Genomic DNA, 18,131 nt, shown 5'->3' with positions numbered 1-18,131 from the left:
TTAACCTATAATCAATACAATCCAAATCAAAATCCTAGCAAGTTTTTTGTGTGCCAACAAAAATAAATACTAAACCTTCTATGCAAAGACAAAAGACCCAGAATAACCAATACAATATTGAAGATGAATAAAGTCTGAGGATTGACACTATGTGACTTCAAGACATACTACAAAGCTACAATAATGATCAAGACAGTGTGGTATTGGTGAAAAAACAGATCAATGGAAAAGAATAGAGATCCCCAAAATAGACACACAAATACAGTCAACTGATCTTTGACAAAGAAACAAGAACAATTCAGTGGAGAAATGATAGACTTTTCAACAAATGGTATTGTAATAACTGGATATCCACAAGCAAAAAAAAAAAAGAAGAAGAAGAATCTAGACACTGGCCTTACACATTTTGCAAAAAGACTCAAAATGGATCATAGGCCTAAATGTAAATTGCAAAACTATAAAACTTCTAGAAGATAACATTGGAAAAAAATCCAGGTGACTTTGGGTTTGGAGATGAGTTTTTATATAGACTACCTATATATGCACAATCTATGAAGGAAAAAATTGGCTAGCTGGACTTCAAGAAAATCAAAAACTTCTGTTATACAAAAGAGACTGCTAAGAAAATAAAAAGACAAGCCAAAGACTGATATAAAATATTTATAAAACATATCTGATGAAGGACTTATATACAAAGTCCTTCAAAGAATTCTTAAAATGCAATAATAAGAAAACAACCCAATCACAAAACAGGTAAAAGATCTAACCAGATATCTCACTAAAGAAGATAAACAGATAACAAATAGCATATAAAAAGATGTAAAACATCATATATCATTAGAGAATTGCAATTAAAACATCACTTGGATACCACGACATACCTATTAAAGTAGCACAAAAAAATTTTTTTTAATGAACAGTAGCAAATGCTGGCATGGATGTGGAACAACAAGAATTCTCATTCATTGCTGACAGGAATGCAAAATTTTACAGCCACTTTTAAAAAGTTTGGCAGTTCCTTACAAAATTAAATATAGTTTATCATACAATCCAGCAATCACACTCTTAAGTATTTAGTCAAATGAGCTAAAAGTTACATCCACACAAAAACCAGCCAACAAATGTTTATAGAAGCTTTAATCACAATTGCCCCAAACTGGAAGCAAACAAGATAGCCTCCAAAAAGTGAATGGATAAGCAAACAGTGGGACATCCATAAAATGGAATTTTATTCAGCAATAAGAAGAAATAAGCTATCAAGCCATTAAAAGGCATAACAGAATCTTAAATGTATATTTCTTAGTCAAAAGAACAAGTCTGAAAAGTCTACACACTACATGATTACAATTATATGACACACTGGAAAAGCTAAACTATAGTGACAATAAAAAGATCAATTGCCGAGAGTGGGAATGGGATGAATAGGTGGACCATAGAGGATTTTTTTACATCAGTGGAACTATTCTTCTGGATGTTAAAATAATGGACACAAGACTATGCATTTATCAAAACCCATAGAACTTTATGACACAAAAATGAACCCTAATGTAAACTATAGACTTTAGTTCATAATAATATACCAATATTGGTTCAGTTGTAACAAATATACCACACTAATGCAAGATGTTAACAAGAGGGGGCACTCTCAACAGGGGAGAGAGGGAACTCTGTACTACACGCTCCAGTGTCTGTAAACCTAAACTGCTTTAAAATATAAAGTCTGTTAATTTTTTAAATTGTGTGTGTGTGTGTGTGTAACACTCATTTTCCCCAAATGCCAAATAATGAAGCTCTATTAGAGTAAGCATGTGTTGCTCACAGTAAGCCTTTACCTACACTAAACTGTTTTTTTGTGAATCGTCAGTCACTTTTAGAAATGCTCAAATAATGAGCACATAAATTATGGGTAGGCCCTGGGCAGAGTTTCAAAAAGTGTGGTCTTCAAACCACCTGCACCAAAATCATTGGATGCTTGTTAAAAATCATATCCCTACTAAATCATAACCTCAAGGGGTGGGCAATCTGCATTTTTAACAAGTTCCCTGGGGATTGTGGTACATGACAAGTGTGGGAAGCACTGCATTAACGGTGTATAAGGATACTTAAGGACTATTCCTTTTATTTTACTGCTTATAAAAAGCAAACAATTAAAACATACCAGCTGCCCGGTAATTGAGAACAGGTTTCCCTTCATCTCCCTGGCACAAGCTGACTTATTTTGCAGTTTCAGGAACTCCAGCCATAAGGACTAACTTCTCCAGAAGCAATTTATTATATAACACCATGGTTTTTAAAATTCTGGTCTTTCAAGAAAGAAATAACAAGACAGTGAAGACTAGGATGATGCTTATGGCCCTTTTGTGCTTTTTTAATTGAAGACTTCTGAATCATACTTTTAATAAAGGATTAAAGAAGAAGCTTTCTGATGCTTTTATCATTTATTATTCCCCAAAATTGAATAAATATTTTTAGATAAAATTTTCAGAGGACATTTTCAACTCCTTTTTATCTGAATTAATTTCTTTGAAATAATTTTTGTCTTGCCCTTTTCAGGAAGATATTATTTTACTATATCTAAACCAAAGAAGGTCACAGAATCAGATCCCAGGGCAATGGGTTCACGATCACATCCCAAAACAATCATAGAGCGTGCCTGATCAATCCTGGCTGTCATCATTTCTTTGACTCTACATCTTGCCCTTTTGTGACCTTGGCAATCCACTTTTAAGCAGTATGGTATTGTTATTGCCCCAATTTATCCAGTGGTCAAACTTCAAGCATCGTAGTCATTCAGAACACAGCAGACATGTGTCTTTCAAATCTTTGCCTTGTCTTTCTGCATCCTTTCCCTCTTCATCCAACAAATCATTTATAGTCCTTCCCTAGTGGAAGCAATCTGAGCTTCATCATTTATACTTATAATCTAGGGCAGTGCTGCTCAGACTTGAGTATGCATAACAATCATCTGTAGGGCTTGTTAAAAGACAGATTCCTGGGCCCTGCCCCCAGTTTCTGATGCATTGAGTCTGGGATGGGGCCCAAGAATTTGCATTTCTAATAAATTTCCAGGTGATGCTGTTACTGCTAGCCCAGGGACAACACTCTAAGAACCATTGATATAAGAGAATTTGCCACCTTTGTTCTGGTATTTGCACCAGATAATGTATGACAGGTGTTGTAATTTATATAAATTGTTACAGGACTCATTAGAGTGGGAATCATAATTAACAAACCTTAGATGGTATGTATATTACAGACTATGCAAATTTACAACTCCTTTTGATAGTGGTCAAGGCTACCATATACACTGGTTTGGCCAAAAAGTTCATTCAGGTTAAGACGTTACAGAAAAACCTGAACAAACTTTTTGGCCAACCCTATAATTACTTTTCCATTGTCCCAGAGAAAATCATGCAACAAAAATCTCAAGTTAGCATGTCAGAATCTTGCCTTTTATTTATCAACTCTTAAATAGCCAAACCACTCATTTGTCCCTGCCCTGCGCACTTTCACTCAATTTCCAATTGCCTGCCTTGTAGTCTTAGCTAATCTGTTGGACTTGGACCCACTCCATGAAGACCTGCCCCTTCCTACCACAGACCCATGCTGCCACTGCCACCCTGCAGAATCCAACCTGGCTTTCTGAGCCCTAGTCATGGATCTTCTCCATCTTTCTCCCTGAGGACCTGAGGAGTTCTGGCCCAATTCCTCCCAGGGTTCCCAGGCTTCTAGATGGGTCATAAATTTCTGGCATTAGTCCCCTTAGCTGCCTTGCTAGGCATAATTTGGAGAAGAATGTTTATTCTCTTTTAAAGGGAATTGGGAGAATGCCAGAGCCAAGGCAAGGCCAGGGCCATTCTGGGAATTAGATAGTGAAAGTGCTGTCATTATGTGGCAGGAAAAAGGGGAACATTCACACACAGGAGTATATTGCGGGAGAAATATCAAGTCCTACCTTCTTTGATTTTCTCTGATATTTTCCTTATGTGAGGTGCCAACCAAAATGGTTTCTCACCTTCAAATAACAGCTGCACACTCAGCTGAGAGACGTTGCACTAGGAAGATCAAGATCAAATCCAGAAGAGATCAAGCAACAATAAAGGTGGGCTACACGAACAGCAGAGGGCGGCAGACCATGTCACAAGAGGGACTCCATCCTCAAGCAGTGCTTCCTGTAGGAAGTTCAGGTCTGCTGAACTACTGGGGTTTCAAATGGGAGTACATTGGAATATTATTAATTACTTCCATTTTATTACTCCTCATGGCTGGATGCTAACAAGAAAATGTCAGCATAAGAGAAGACCACTGGATCTGAAGTCTAAAAAGCCAGATTCTAGCATTTTCTGTTTGACTTGGCCAACAACCCGGAGCCTCTGTATTCTTACCAGTGAAATGGAGGGGGAAAATATTTAAAAGCAATCAATAGCATCACCTGTGGTTCATAAGTAAAAGTAAAAAATCTATATGTACAAACATTAGTTATCTCCCAGGTTGTAAACTCAAAATAAAAGAAGTATGTTCATCTCAAAAGGTCAACTCAGCTCTTCCTTCCACAAGCCCAATGCTTGAGAATCCTTTAGCCTTTATAACAATTGTGGAGAGAGATTCCACGCACTGGCCTGCAGAAATAGAGGGGGTTTCTGGAGTAGGAGCCCATTCAGGGAGTCACTTAAATCCCACTCCATAATTAACACAGACCACACCACCCCAATCCCAGGTACTTAAGCAAGGCTGGCAAAAGAGAATCCAGGAGCCTCAGTGCAGAGAATTGAGTTGGGGGGAGGAGGCGGGGAAGATTAAAGAGAAAGACTAAATCTAAGGCTGTCTTTTCCAAACAATTACTGGAAAATTGCAGAACCAATCTGCCCCAGGGAACCTCAGGGAAAATATTACTTTGATTGTGTGATTGCATCTTTCACCAAGCACAAAGAGCCCTGGCCAGCATGGCAAGGCAGAAGCGTAGAGCTCCAGTGGTTCTATTATGCCTTTGCAGAGTTGCCATGCTCAGCTAATGTTGAAAGAAGCACAAAATTTAAATGCCAAAGTTAAAATCACAAATTCTGGACCAAACTACAAGACAGAATTCCAGATGATTTCATTATATTTTTGTGTGACAGGCTATTTATTAATTGCCATCACTGCAGAGAATTTTTATTTTAGGATAGCTAAGATTTCTCTTGCTTCCAAGCACAACCAACACTGTCCTCTCTTCTGCTAGAGAAATTTATCTAACCAATCTTCCTGTCATTTGCCTCAAGGGCTTACTCAAATTGACACTGGAGAGTTAATTTACACCTTCCTATTTTACAAAAACAATCCCAGAAGAAAGTACCAGATGATCTATCCTATTTGGATTAAAAGTCTAAATTCTAATTTTCGGGCTCTGCTATGGATTATATAAATGGGAACCCTCATAGAAGCTAGCAAATGTTTTCTGTCCTTTAAATTATTTTCTCAACATATCTGTGCTGGTTACTTTTAAATCTGTCTCTTCCTCAAAATGTAGCTAACAAACAAATCATTATAAAAACTGCCATTTGGGGGAAACAAAATATAAAACCATTGAATTCTTCTACAGGAAGTCATTAATTCAGTTAACTGAATTTGACCAATTTCCGGAGCAATCACATCTTTTCTGAACCTTAACAGATCTAGGGTCCTTTTTAAGTTGTAGCTAACATATATTGGAATTTTTTTAAGCTAACATATACTTAAGACCAACATAGGTTTCTTTTGAATGTATGTGGTATTAAGCTATCCACTGACACTGCCTTTTGCCTGCCTTCTGTACACATGGTGATGACACATTTCCCTGCCCCAGTGAAAAGGCAGGGCCAACTGAACTGCTTTGGCCAATGAAAGGACAAGCATGCATCACTTCTAGGCAGAAGGCTACAAGAACCAATGCCCAGGGGTTGGGTCACGGGCTCTGAGCGGCCCCTGCCCGATGGCAGCAGTAGTTCTAGGGGGCGACACCATGGGTCCTGAACGTATCTTCCCCAATCAGACTGAGGAAGTGGGGCCACATCAGGGCCCCACGGAAGGCACTGGGGATTGGAGCAGTGAGGAACCAGAGGACGAACAAGAGGAAACAGGGGCAGGACCAGCTGGCTACTCCTACCAGCCTCTGAACCAAGATCCTGAACAAGAGGAGGTGGAACTGGCACCAGTGGGGGATGGAGAAGATGTAGTTGCTGATATCCAGGATCGGATCCAGGCCCTGGGGCTTCATTTGCCGGACCCACCACTAGAAAGTGAGGACGAAGATGAGCAGGGAGCTATAGCATTGAACAACCACAGCTCTATTCCCATGGACCCAGAACATGTAGAGCTGGTGAAAAGGACAATGGCTGGCATAAGCCTGCCTGCGCCAGGGGTTCCTGCCTGGGCTCGCGAGATATCAGATGCCCAGTGGGAAGACGTGGTACAGAAGGCCCTCCAAGCCCGGCAGGCCTCCCCTGCCTGGAAGTGACTACCCTGAGAGCTGCCCTAACTCCCTGCATTCCAGGCCAGAACCTGCACAGGACTAAACATATCCTGGTTGTCACATCCATCTCCATCCTCCCCAGCTCCCCTCCACATCAAGGCAAATCAGACTTCTTCTCAGAGACCCACACAAGGGTGCCCACTTTCACCATTACTATTCAACATAGTTTTGGAAGTTTTGGCCACAGCAATCAGAGCAGAAAAAGAAATAAAAGGAATCCAAATTGGAAAAGAAGAAGTAAAACTCTCACTATTTGCAGATGACATGATCCTCTACATAGAAAACCCTAAAGACTCCACCAGAAAATTACTAGAACTAATCAATGATTATAGTAAAGTTGCAGGATATAAAATCAACACACAGAAATCCCTTGCATTCCTATACACTAATAATGAGAAAACAGAAAGAGAAATTAAGGAAACAATTCCATTCACCATTGCAATGGAAAGAATAAAATACTTAGGAATATATCTACCTAAAGAAACTAAAGACCTGTATATAGAAAACTATAAAACACTGGTGAAAGAAATCAAAGAGGACACTAATAGATGGAGAAATATACCATGTTCATGGATTGGAAGAATCAATATAGTGAAAATGAGTATACTACCCAAAGCAATTTATAGATTTAATGCAATCCCTATCAAGCTACCAACGGTATTCTTCACAGAGCTAGAACAAATAATTTCACAATTTGTATGGAAATACAAAAAACCTCGAATAGCCAAAGCAATCTTGAGAAAGAAGAATGGAACTGGAGGAATCAACCTACCTGACTTCAGGCTCTATTACAAAGCCACAGTTATCAAGACAGTATGGTACTGGCACAAAGACAGATCAATGGAACAAAATAGAAAGCCCAGAGATAAATCCACACACATATGGACACCTTATCTTTGACAAAGGAAGCAAGAATACACAATGGATTAAAGACAATCTCTTTAACAAGTGGTGCTGGGAAATCTGGTCAACCACTTGTAAAAGAATGAAACTAGAACACTTTCTAACACCATACACAAAAATAAACTCAAAATGGATTAAAGATCTAAATGTAAGACTAGAAACTATAAAACTCCTAGAGGAGAACATAGGCAAAACACTCTCTGACATACATCACAGCAGGATCCTCTAGGACCCACCTCCCAGAATATTGGAAATAAAAGCAAAAATAAACAAATGGGACCTAATTAACCTTAAAAGCTTCTGCACATCAAAGGAAACTATTAGCAAGGTGAAAAGACAGCCTTCAGAATGGGAGAAAATAATAGCAAATGAAGCAACTGACAAACAACTAATCTCGAGAATATACAAGCAACTCCTACAGCTCAACTCCAGAAAAATAAATGACCCAATCAAAAAATGGGCCAAAGAACTAAATAGACATTTCTCCAAAGAAGACATACAGATGGCTAACAAACACATGAAAAGATGCTCAACATCACTCATTATCAGAGAAATGCAAATCAAAACCACAATGAGGTACCATTTCACACCAGTCATAATGGCTGCAATCCAAAAGTCTACAAGCAATAAATGCTGGAGAGGGTGTGGAGAAAAGGGAACCCTCTTACACTGTTGGTGGGAATGCAAACTAGTACAGCCACTATGGAGAACAGTGTGGCGATTCCTTAAAAAACTGGAAATAGAACTGCCTTATGATCCAGCAATCCCACTGCTGGGCATACACACTGAGGAAACCAGAAGGGAAAGAGACACGTGTACCCCAATGTTCATCGCAGCACTGTTTATAATAGCCAGGACATGGAAGCAACCTAGATGTCCATCAGCAGATGAATGGATAAGAAAGCGGTGGTACATATACACAATGGAGTATTACTCAGCCATTAAAAAGAATACATTTGAATCAGTTCTAATGAGGTGGATGAAACTGGAGCCTATTATACAGTGTGAAGTAAGCCAGAAAGAAAAACACCAATACAGTATACTAACGCATATATATGGAATTTAGAAAGATGGTAACAATAACCCTGTGTACGAGACAGCAAAAGAGACACTGATGTATAGAACAGTCTTATGGACTCTGTGGGAAAGGGAGAGGGTGGGAAGATTTGGGAGAATGGCATTGAAACAAGTAAAATATCATGTATGAAACGAGTTGCCAGTCCAGGTTCAATGCACGATACTGGATGCTTGGGGCTAGCGCACTGGGACGACCCAGAGGGATGGTATGGGGAGGGAGGAGGGAGGAGGGTTCAGGATAGGGAACACATATATACCTGTGCCGGATTCATTTTGATATTTGGCAAAACTAATACAATTTTGTAAAGTTTAAAAATAAAATAAAATTAAAAAAAAAAGAACCAATGCCCAAGTGGCCCATCCACTTACACAGTCACTGTGTCCAGTTATCTACCTGGACTCTGAGTGAGCAAACCATGAATCAGAAACCCCTTAGAGAAGAAATGGACATGTGATGCCAAGGGTTATAAACAATAAATCTTTGCTGTTTTAAACCACTGAGATTTTGGCCTAATACAGCTTAATCCAGCCTATCCTGACAGGCCAGGTTCAAAACCTGGCTCTAACACTTATTATCCTTGACTATACAAACAAGTTCTTAAACTCTCTGAGCCTGTTTCTTCCAGCATAATTTATGAGGAAAATTACACCTTTCTTAAATGAGTAAACATAGTAATATACCTTTCACATAGTAAATTTTCAACATGGATTAATAATTGCTGTTATCATTATCACTTGTTTATATAGAAGAGAATATGAAAATGGGCAGTGCAAGAGCAGAACATTTCCACTTGTTATTCTTTGAAAAATGTTAGGTTAAGAACTACCACTTACATTTTCTAGTTAAACAAGCCCTGTACAGGAAATACAAATTTTATTAATAGCAGAACTGGCATATTATGAATGCAGAAAACAATGAATATATAGATGTTAAGTACTCAGCAAGTCGATGACAGAGAGGGATTTATTTATTTACTCAATTTAGGAAATTGTGACCTTGAAATTCTTATGCAAAAAATCCATAAATTCCAATTTGTAAAGTACATGATAATGGTAATATAAAGGACATGGTAATATAAAGGACAATGCATGAAGAATTAGAATGGCTTTTAAAGCAACATTTGTCTGCTCCCTTCTCATTAAACCTGTTCTAAAAGGTGAGGTATGTCCCTGACCCTAAAAATTAAAATTCCTCACCCCAATCAGTCTGGTTTTGTACATTGAGATATATTGCCTTCCTCCACAAGCACTAAAAGATTTCATAAACCCCAGGGTAACAAGAGATAAATTTCTTAATAAAAATTCAATTTGCAGGGTTTAGATATTATTTACTTCTTGATTGGAGAGCAATTTGTGAACCTTACTCAACACAGCTATGTAACTTCTTCCTCTGGCAATGGGAGCAGAATTGATTGGATCCTTTCATGGAACAACACATGGATTGATCCAAATTTTTTTTCTCTCACATCTCAATATCGCCTTGCTATTTACTTTCTGTCAAAATAATCCTAGCATGCCAGCCACCAGGCAAAACATAGATTTTTATATAAGATTTTCATCTTTGTTTTGTAAATGATCCTGTCTTCAGCAGATTCTTTCTGCTTACCAAATTCACATTTTAAAAAGAGATAACTCAGGTTTGTCCATTTATTCCACCTTTGTCAAAAATTTGCCGACACAAATCCTTGCTTCTCATTTGTATAATATTAAGAACTCCGTTCCTCATTTTGCACATCCAGAGCTATTAGTTCTCTTCAATAATCACTCAGGACTTAATTATACCCTCGGAGCCAGAAAAGATGCATCTACTAGCCACAACCACATGCCTACCTCTCAGTTACACAGGCCAGTTGGAGGCCTTGGCTCTATGGACTTGGCCACGTTTCATGAAGCACTGGCAAGACAAGATAGTCCATATGGGTACTACAACACAGGACTTCCGGGCCTAAAGGAAAATAAATCCTATTATGTTCTCTCTGAATGTATCAGTTCAGATCATAAATACCTGGACGGTACCCCTCTTTCCCATTGGGGAAATTGTTGCTGAGGGAGTTGTTGCTGAGAATGGGAATTGTGAACATGTGACTCTGCAGGGGCATTTCCAGTAAGCTGGACCCCCTGAATGATCTGACCAACTGTGACTCATTCAGCTACACTTAAACTGAGAGAACAAATAGCAATAATAAAACTAAAACTTTCAAATCTCATAGCACATCGTAGGATAATTTCATGCAGTGCCCAGGAGCTCAATAACATGGAGAGGGCATTTCAGTGTTGAAAACTGCCCTTGATTCTCTCTGGGGGTAGGACAGAGAACAAAGGAAAGGAGACACCTAATTGAAACTGCCCAGAAGCCTCCAAGTGCTTCAGGCTGAAATTCACAAAGCATGATGTGGAAAACGGCTATGTAGCCTGCATTTCCTTTGGGCCACAAACCCTGAATATGGTTGTAATCATGATTGTTACTGGTCAGAATTATTAGACTTTGGTCAATGGTGTATGAAGTAGTATAAGGATATGGGTTTTTGTGTGCAATTGTACAGTTTGTTGGCTTTACTCTCAAATTCCCACACTATGCTCATCAAAACAGCATAGGAGCTGCCCCAAAGAGGAACATTCATCCAAACAGTCAGTTACAAGAGAGGCCAAGGAAACTGCAGCCAGAGGAAGAAATTCCAACATGACAGACGTTTGGCTGTTATAAGTTCAGAAAAGCAAAGAAAATGAGAAACAGAAGCCTAAAGCTGAGGTTATAAAGTTTTCTCTCCTGAATATCTTGCTCACAACTCAGGAAGCACAAATTGCCACAAAGACCCCTCTAAGAAGATAATCAACAAGAAGGCTTTACCCAGAATGGTAAAGATCAGAGAGCTGAGGCATCTTGGTCCCAGACTAGAACATCACAGATCAGAGAGACCTAGCTTGGAAGCTTTTTGTAAAATTATCAAAACGGTCACAGTTTATTTTGATAACATGCCATCCAAAGAAAGATGTGCCTCCTCCTGCTTTACAACCAGCCTCACTACAGAGCTGTTTTAAAAAAATAAACAAAAGCCTAACTCTGTATTGTTGCTGAAGATTTTCATTAAGAGGAGCTGGTTGAGGAGCAACAGAGGTCTAAATTACGATACTGTGAACAACACACAAGAACACTTTCTAAAAATCCTCCTATCATCCTAACGGAGATCAGTCCTGGGTGTTCATTGGAAGGACTGATGCTAAAGCTGAAACTCCAGTACTTTGGCCACCTCATGCGAAGAGTTGACTCATTGGAAAAGACCCTGATGCCGGGAGGGATTGGGGGCAGCAGGAGAAGGGGACGACAGAGGATGAGATGGCTGGATGGCATCACTGACTCGATGGACGTGAGTTTGAGTGAACTCCGGGAGTTGATGATGGACAGGGAGGCCTGGAGTGCTGCGGTTCATGGGGTCACAGAGCCAGACATGACTGAGCAACTGAACTAACTAACTAACTCATCTCTGTCCCCCAAATTCTGTTTCTTGGCAGAGCTGCCCTTGTTCTTATTCTCTCTTAAAATATTCCAGCATCAATAAGCTCTATTTCTCATTAATTTGTCAGCATCTTTTCCTTTATTACTCAGATAGTTTCAGGCTCTTTATTGTGTTCAGTCATCAATCTTCTGTAGCTCCTTCAGTTTTTATCTACAAACATTTCCCCAACTATATCCAGTAGTTCAAGGAAGAATCTTGTTTCTTGACAAGACAGGAGGAGGAAAGGGTTGCCTTTTGAATATTCATTTTTTACTGTACATATGCGGAGATACTCATATACACAGTTACAGGCTATCTACAGAAGCTAAAGTCATTAAAATATTTACCAACGTATGGTTTCTGTTTATCCCACAATTCTCACAACCTCATCTATCACTATTGTCCTCTCTGAGGTCAGCATTTTGATTAGTATCTGGCTGTATTAGATTCTTATTACTACAAACTAAGTCCCTTAAAACAACATTCACTTTTCCTTTTACAATTCTGGAGATCAGAAGTCTGAAATGATTCTTGAGGGGCTAATATCAAAGTGTTAGCTGGGCTTCCTCCTTCTGGAAGTTCCTGGGGGGAATCTGTTCCTTGCCTCTTTTAACTTCTCAAGGAGGTGAGCTATCCTTGGCTCAGTAACTGCCTGTGCTAACTCTTGCTTCCATCATCCCATTTACAACTCACTCTGATCTCCTGCCTTCCTCTTATAATGACCTCTGTGATTGAATCAGACCCACGCCAATAATCCAGGATAAGATTCTGACAATCTTAAGAGCCTTAACTTAATCATATCTGCAAAGTCCCTTTTGCCATATAAGGGCAAAAAGTTCAAACTTGTGAACTTAACATTCACAAGTTCTACACATTAGAATGTAGACATCCTTGGTGGGGGGTGGGGAGGAAGGGGTTATTCACACTATTAGATATCACAAGCTATATAAAAACTCAGTACAAATTCAATGCAAGACAAAGTAAATTGCCAGACTTGCAAAAGATGAATGAATTCATAAAGTCAACAAAAGTTATGGTTGAGAACTGCTGGAATTATGAGCAAAGCTATTGATGAATCATAATTCATCAGAGAGAGAACTTTTGAAAAAAAAATACAAAATAAGCAGGGATAATAACAGCTGAGTATAGCAAAGAAAAAAATATTTAAATACCACCAGATTAATAGAGAATCCTTGGAAAACTGATAAAGCCCTCAAATTTTTTATGATGCAAAATGTGAAATAAATGATATTATATATATATATATATATGATCATACAGTTGTCTTAGAAGAAAATCTATTTTACCAAAAATGAATCAAGCTTGATGAATTCCTTGTTCACTCTAAGTTTATAGTTGGAATTTTGTTGATGTTATTCCAATAAAGAAACATATTTTCAAAAGTTTTAGTTTTTAAGACAATTAGCTTTAATTTTTTTCTCTATGTACAGAAAGCACATTCCAGGGGCAAGGGAGGAAACAGCAAAGTCATGGAGGAACTGAAGTATTTCCCACCATAAAGCTATTTTTACTACAGCAGATTTCTAACCATGGTTGTATGCCACAACAGGTGTACTCCAGTACCTGTCTCTCCCTGTCACGAGGGGATAGACGAGACTGGTTGGATGTGTAGACAGTGCACTGTGATAGAAAGAGATCAACAATGTAAGGGAGAAAATCTGGTCCTAGGCCCTTTTCAAGACTTGTCATTTTTGTGATTTTGAAAAATAAGGATGTTTGGGACCTCTCAAAACATTCTTCTCTAAATTCTCCTCTATAAAATGAGAATTTTATTCATACTTGTCCTCATACATTTGTTAAGTTCAAAAAAACTCACCTTGAAATTCAGATGAATAGCTTGTAAGACTAAAAATTAAAGATGTCCATTTAATGCTATCCCAATAAAGACACTAACAGGAATATTTTGAATGAAACAATCTGATTCTAAAGTTAATAAAAAATAAACTCACAAAATAGTCAAGAATATTCTGAGAAAGGTCAGTAATGAGAAGGTAAGCCCAATCACAGAAGGAAAGACACTATAAAACTATACTAATTAAAGCAGTATGGTATTACACTTGAAAGTTTAGGACAGGAAAGCAGAACATAGAGTTCTGAAATGGACTCAAATACATACAGACTTTCTTTTTTTTTTTTTTTATACAGACTTTCAAGATAGGATAAAAGTGTCCTTCCAAATCAACAGGTAAAAGATAAATTGTCCAATAAATGTTGTCAGAATTGAGTAGACATCTGGCAGAAAATAATTTCTGCTTTTTTACCTTTCACAAAAGTAAATTATGGATGGATAGATTTCAACATACCAAATGAAACCATTATAATTGCTAAAAGAAAACATGGGAGAAATTTTTACTATCTCAGATTATGATGGTCTTAAAACTATAATACAAAAATGATGAACTGACTACACAACAATTTTTAATTTCTACTTGAAAAGAAATCACAAAGTGGAGAACTGAGTGGAGAACTCACTGTTCTTTCTAGTCTTCCTGCTTGCCTCAGGATATTTTCACTTGCTATTCTCTCTGTCTGAAAATGCTTTCTCCCACTTGCAAATAACACAGGAGAATGTATTTGCAATACATATAAACACTCTAACAAATCAATATGAAAATATCAACATCTCAAATGGAAAAAATAGACAAAAACAGTGAGTCACAGAAAATTAAATACAAATAAATGACTTCCCAACATATGAGAAGATAATCTACCTTACTCAAAATAAGTGAAACTCACTTATGATTCCATTTTTTAACTATCAGACTGGAGAAAAACAAAAATTTAACTGTATATTAGATTGAAAAGGTGAAACAAATACTCTTCCGTAATGTTGGTGGGATATAAGTAAAACAACTGTTGGTTCATAACCTCAGGAGTTCCCAGGTGAAATCAGAAATTGGTCCCTATACAGAGTGAGCAAAGAGAAGCTGAAGAGGCAGGCAGAACCTCCAGATTGGTAGGTGGAGGTTTAATAAGCAAGTGAACTTACTTACAAGGCTTGTCTTGGGCAGCTGCAAGATGAGAAGATCTTCACACTCACCCACCAGAACCTTAAAAGTTTACACAGAAGGTCTTAACTGCATTCAGTCACACATTCTGTCCAGATGTCTCAACACCACATTATTCTCAAGGCTGTGTCATTGAAACAGCTCCATCTATGGGAACTCTGGGCAGAATGCACATTCCATGAGCAGGGGAGGGTATAGGAACCTGCTATTACCAAGGTCCAGCTTACAGGAAAACCAGCAGTCACATCCTCTCAATAACTTCCTCCAACAACACTTTACAGTGATACTTGGGAATATTTATCAAAAATATAAATACACAAATTTTTAAAATTTATTTATTTTTAATTGGAGGATAATTGCTTTACAATGTTGTGTTGGTTTCTGCGATACATCAACATGAATCAGCCATAGGTATACATATGTTCCCTCTCTCATGAAACTCCTTCCCACTGCCATCTCATCCCACCCTTCTAGGTTGTCCCAGAGCACCAGGTTGAGCTCCCTGTGTTATACAGCAAACTCCCACTGGCTATCAATTTTACACACAGTAATGTATATGTATCAATATTATGCTCTCAATTCATCCCACCTTCTCCTTCCCCTCCTGTGTTCACAAGTCTGTTCTCTATGTCTGCATCTCTACTGTGTTCATGCTAAGTCACTTCAAAAGTGTCTGACTCTTTGCAACCCTATAGATTCTAGCCTGCCAGGCTCCTCTGTCCATGGGATTTCCCAGGCAAGAATACTGGAATGGGATGCCATGCTGTCCTCCAGGGAATCTTCCCAACCCAGGGATCAAAACTGGGTCTCCTATGTCTCCAGCATCGGTAAGCGAGTTCTTTACCACTACTGCCACCTGGGAAGCCCTGAAGCTCTATTGCTGCCCTACAAATAGGCTCATCAGTTAAATGCACAAATTTTGACATATAAGTTCCACTTACATTAAAATTAAGAGTCTATGGCCAGGACATGGAAGCAACCTAGATGTCCATCAGCAGATGAATGGATAAGAAAGCTGTGGTACATAAACACAATGGAGTAATACTCAGCCATTAAAAAGAATTCATTTGAATCAGTTCTAATGAGGTGGATGAAACTGGAGCCTATTATACAGAGTGAAGTAAGCCAGAAAGAAAAACACCAATACAGTATACTAACGCATATATATGGAATTTAGAAAGATGGTAACAATAACCTTGTATGTGAGACAACAAGAGACACAGATGTATAGAACAGTCTTTTGGACTCTGTGGGAGAGGGAGAGGGTGGGATGATTTGGGAGAATGGCATTGAAATATGTATAATATCATATATGAAACTAATCACCAGTCCAGGTTCGATGCATGATACAGGATGCTTGGGGCTGGTGCACTGGGACGACCAAAGAGGGATGGTACGGGGAGGGAGGAGGGAGGGGTTCAGGATGGGGAACACATGTATACCTGTAGCAGATTCATGTTGATGTATGGCAAAACCAATACAATATTGTAATTAACCTCCAATTAAAATAAATAAATTTATATTAAAAAAATCAGCTGAAACATAAAAAAAGAGTCTATGAAAATTTTACACTTATTCTGACCCTAATGTATCATATAAAAATACTTTCACATGTGTACAAATAAGTATGTAAATGTAAATTAAACTGTAACATTTTTGGTAATAGAAAACAAGCAGGTAAAAATCAAATGCCCTTCAGTGGAGAACTGGTTAAATAAGTGCTAGTACACACATACAACAAAATATTCTGCAATTGATAAAAGGTGTAAGATATATCTAAGGGTATAATAATATTATTATTAAGAAGTAAATCAAGGTGCAGAACAGAACATGTGGCATGCTACCACATTTGTGTGTTTAAGGGATATATGTGTACAGTTACATGTATACAATTGTAGGATCAAGGATGGAGGAAATCTTTTGAATTTTTCAGTCATGTTCATATATTATCTATTCAAAATATTAAGAAAAAACATTCAAGCAAGGTCTTGAGACATTAGGCAATAATCTGTGCTTTACCACTGAGTCTTGTTGTTGACATAGATAATGAACAACTGACTGTATATTATCTCTCACTGTTCATCAAGCACTAAATTTAGTGAAGTCTGAAATTCAGTGGGAAAAAGCATGATGCAGTGTGAATGCACAAGTATTTGGAGTTAGAAGATCTGAGTTCAGTCTTCAGCTCCATGTCTTAAAAGCTAAGTGATCCTCAAAAAAGCACTCACATTTGAATCCCAGTTTTCTCAACTATCAGGAAGGACAAATACTGTAGGGTTTTCTTGAGAGCTTCCAACTGGGTAATATTTAGGTTGGTACAAAAGTAATTGCAGTTTTGGACCTTGAATTTTAAATCATTATAACTAGGCTCAAACACATCTTTATTAATCAAAATAGAACCATTAAAATCAATTTATTTTTGCCAACAAGAAATGCTTATTTATTCCTGTAACATAAAAATCCATGTTTCAGAATTCAGCAAACTCTTAGAAAGCATTTTCTTCCTCCTGCTGGTTGTGAAAGCATCTTCCCTACAAAAAATTGTCAAGATGCTTGAAAAAGTGGTAACTGGTTGGTGAGAAAGGAAGGTTTACTGAGGGACATGCAAGGAGACAGGTGACCTTAAAAACCCCAAATTCCAAAAACTTTCAGGAAAGCCCTTTACTAAGAAGGGTGAGGGAGGAACGTGGTTAGTTGTTGCAAACTTCTTGGTGTCAGAGCCTTTATTCTTGAGGTCAGGTCATGGTCAGGTAACCATGTTCCTATAAATCTCTCCCAAACAAACGTTATTCTCTGACAAGAAAGAGCAAGGCCCCAAGGCACAACTTTCCCTCTCTGAGTTCCCAGTCCTGGAGAAGAGGAGGCAAATCTCAGTTGGCAGCTCCCTCAAGGACAGGTCCCCAGACACTGTCCAGCTGTCATAGCTGAGGGAGCCAGGTGCCCAGGACCCAACTGGCCCCTCAGGCTTCTTAGGCCAGCCAAGGTGGCAGGGTAGGTGAGTGGGAAGGGGGTAGGTAGGTCCCACAGACTGCAACCCAGGCAGACTGGCGTTTCTACCAAGTCACAGGGACAGGGATGGGGGAGAGGTTCGCCACCGTCTCAAGGCCTCAATCCAGCCAGTGGGTGGCCCTGGAGAGGACT

General features: G+C 38.5%; 1 protein-coding gene and 1 long non-coding RNA gene across 2 annotated transcripts in view; one reads left to right on the top strand and one right to left on the bottom strand.

Annotated features, from left to right (window-relative positions):
* LOC129619887 (uncharacterized) overlaps positions 1-18,131 on the bottom strand; it is a 47,763-nt gene that overhangs the window by 29,389 nt on the left and 243 nt on the right. The window contains exon 2 of the long non-coding RNA XR_008698230.1: positions 14,976-15,032. This is a non-coding gene — a long non-coding RNA (uncharacterized LOC129619887). The remainder of the gene's footprint in view (positions 1-14,975; positions 15,033-18,131) is intronic.
* On the top strand, positions 5,901-6,609 carry LOC129619886 (male-enhanced antigen 1-like). Its single transcript, XM_055535352.1, has one exon. The coding sequence runs from the start codon at positions 5,948-5,950 to the stop codon at positions 6,470-6,472; it is 525 nt and encodes a 174-aa protein (XP_055391327.1). The 5' UTR covers positions 5,901-5,947; the 3' UTR covers positions 6,473-6,609.

This window comes from Bubalus kerabau, chromosome 9 (assembly GCF_029407905.1).
Source record: "Bubalus kerabau isolate K-KA32 ecotype Philippines breed swamp buffalo chromosome 9, PCC_UOA_SB_1v2, whole genome shotgun sequence".
Classification (NCBI taxonomy): domain Eukaryota; kingdom Metazoa; phylum Chordata; class Mammalia; order Artiodactyla; family Bovidae; genus Bubalus; species Bubalus kerabau.
Note: the sequence above shows the minus strand (reverse complement) of the source record. Positions and strands in the feature narration are given on the sequence as shown.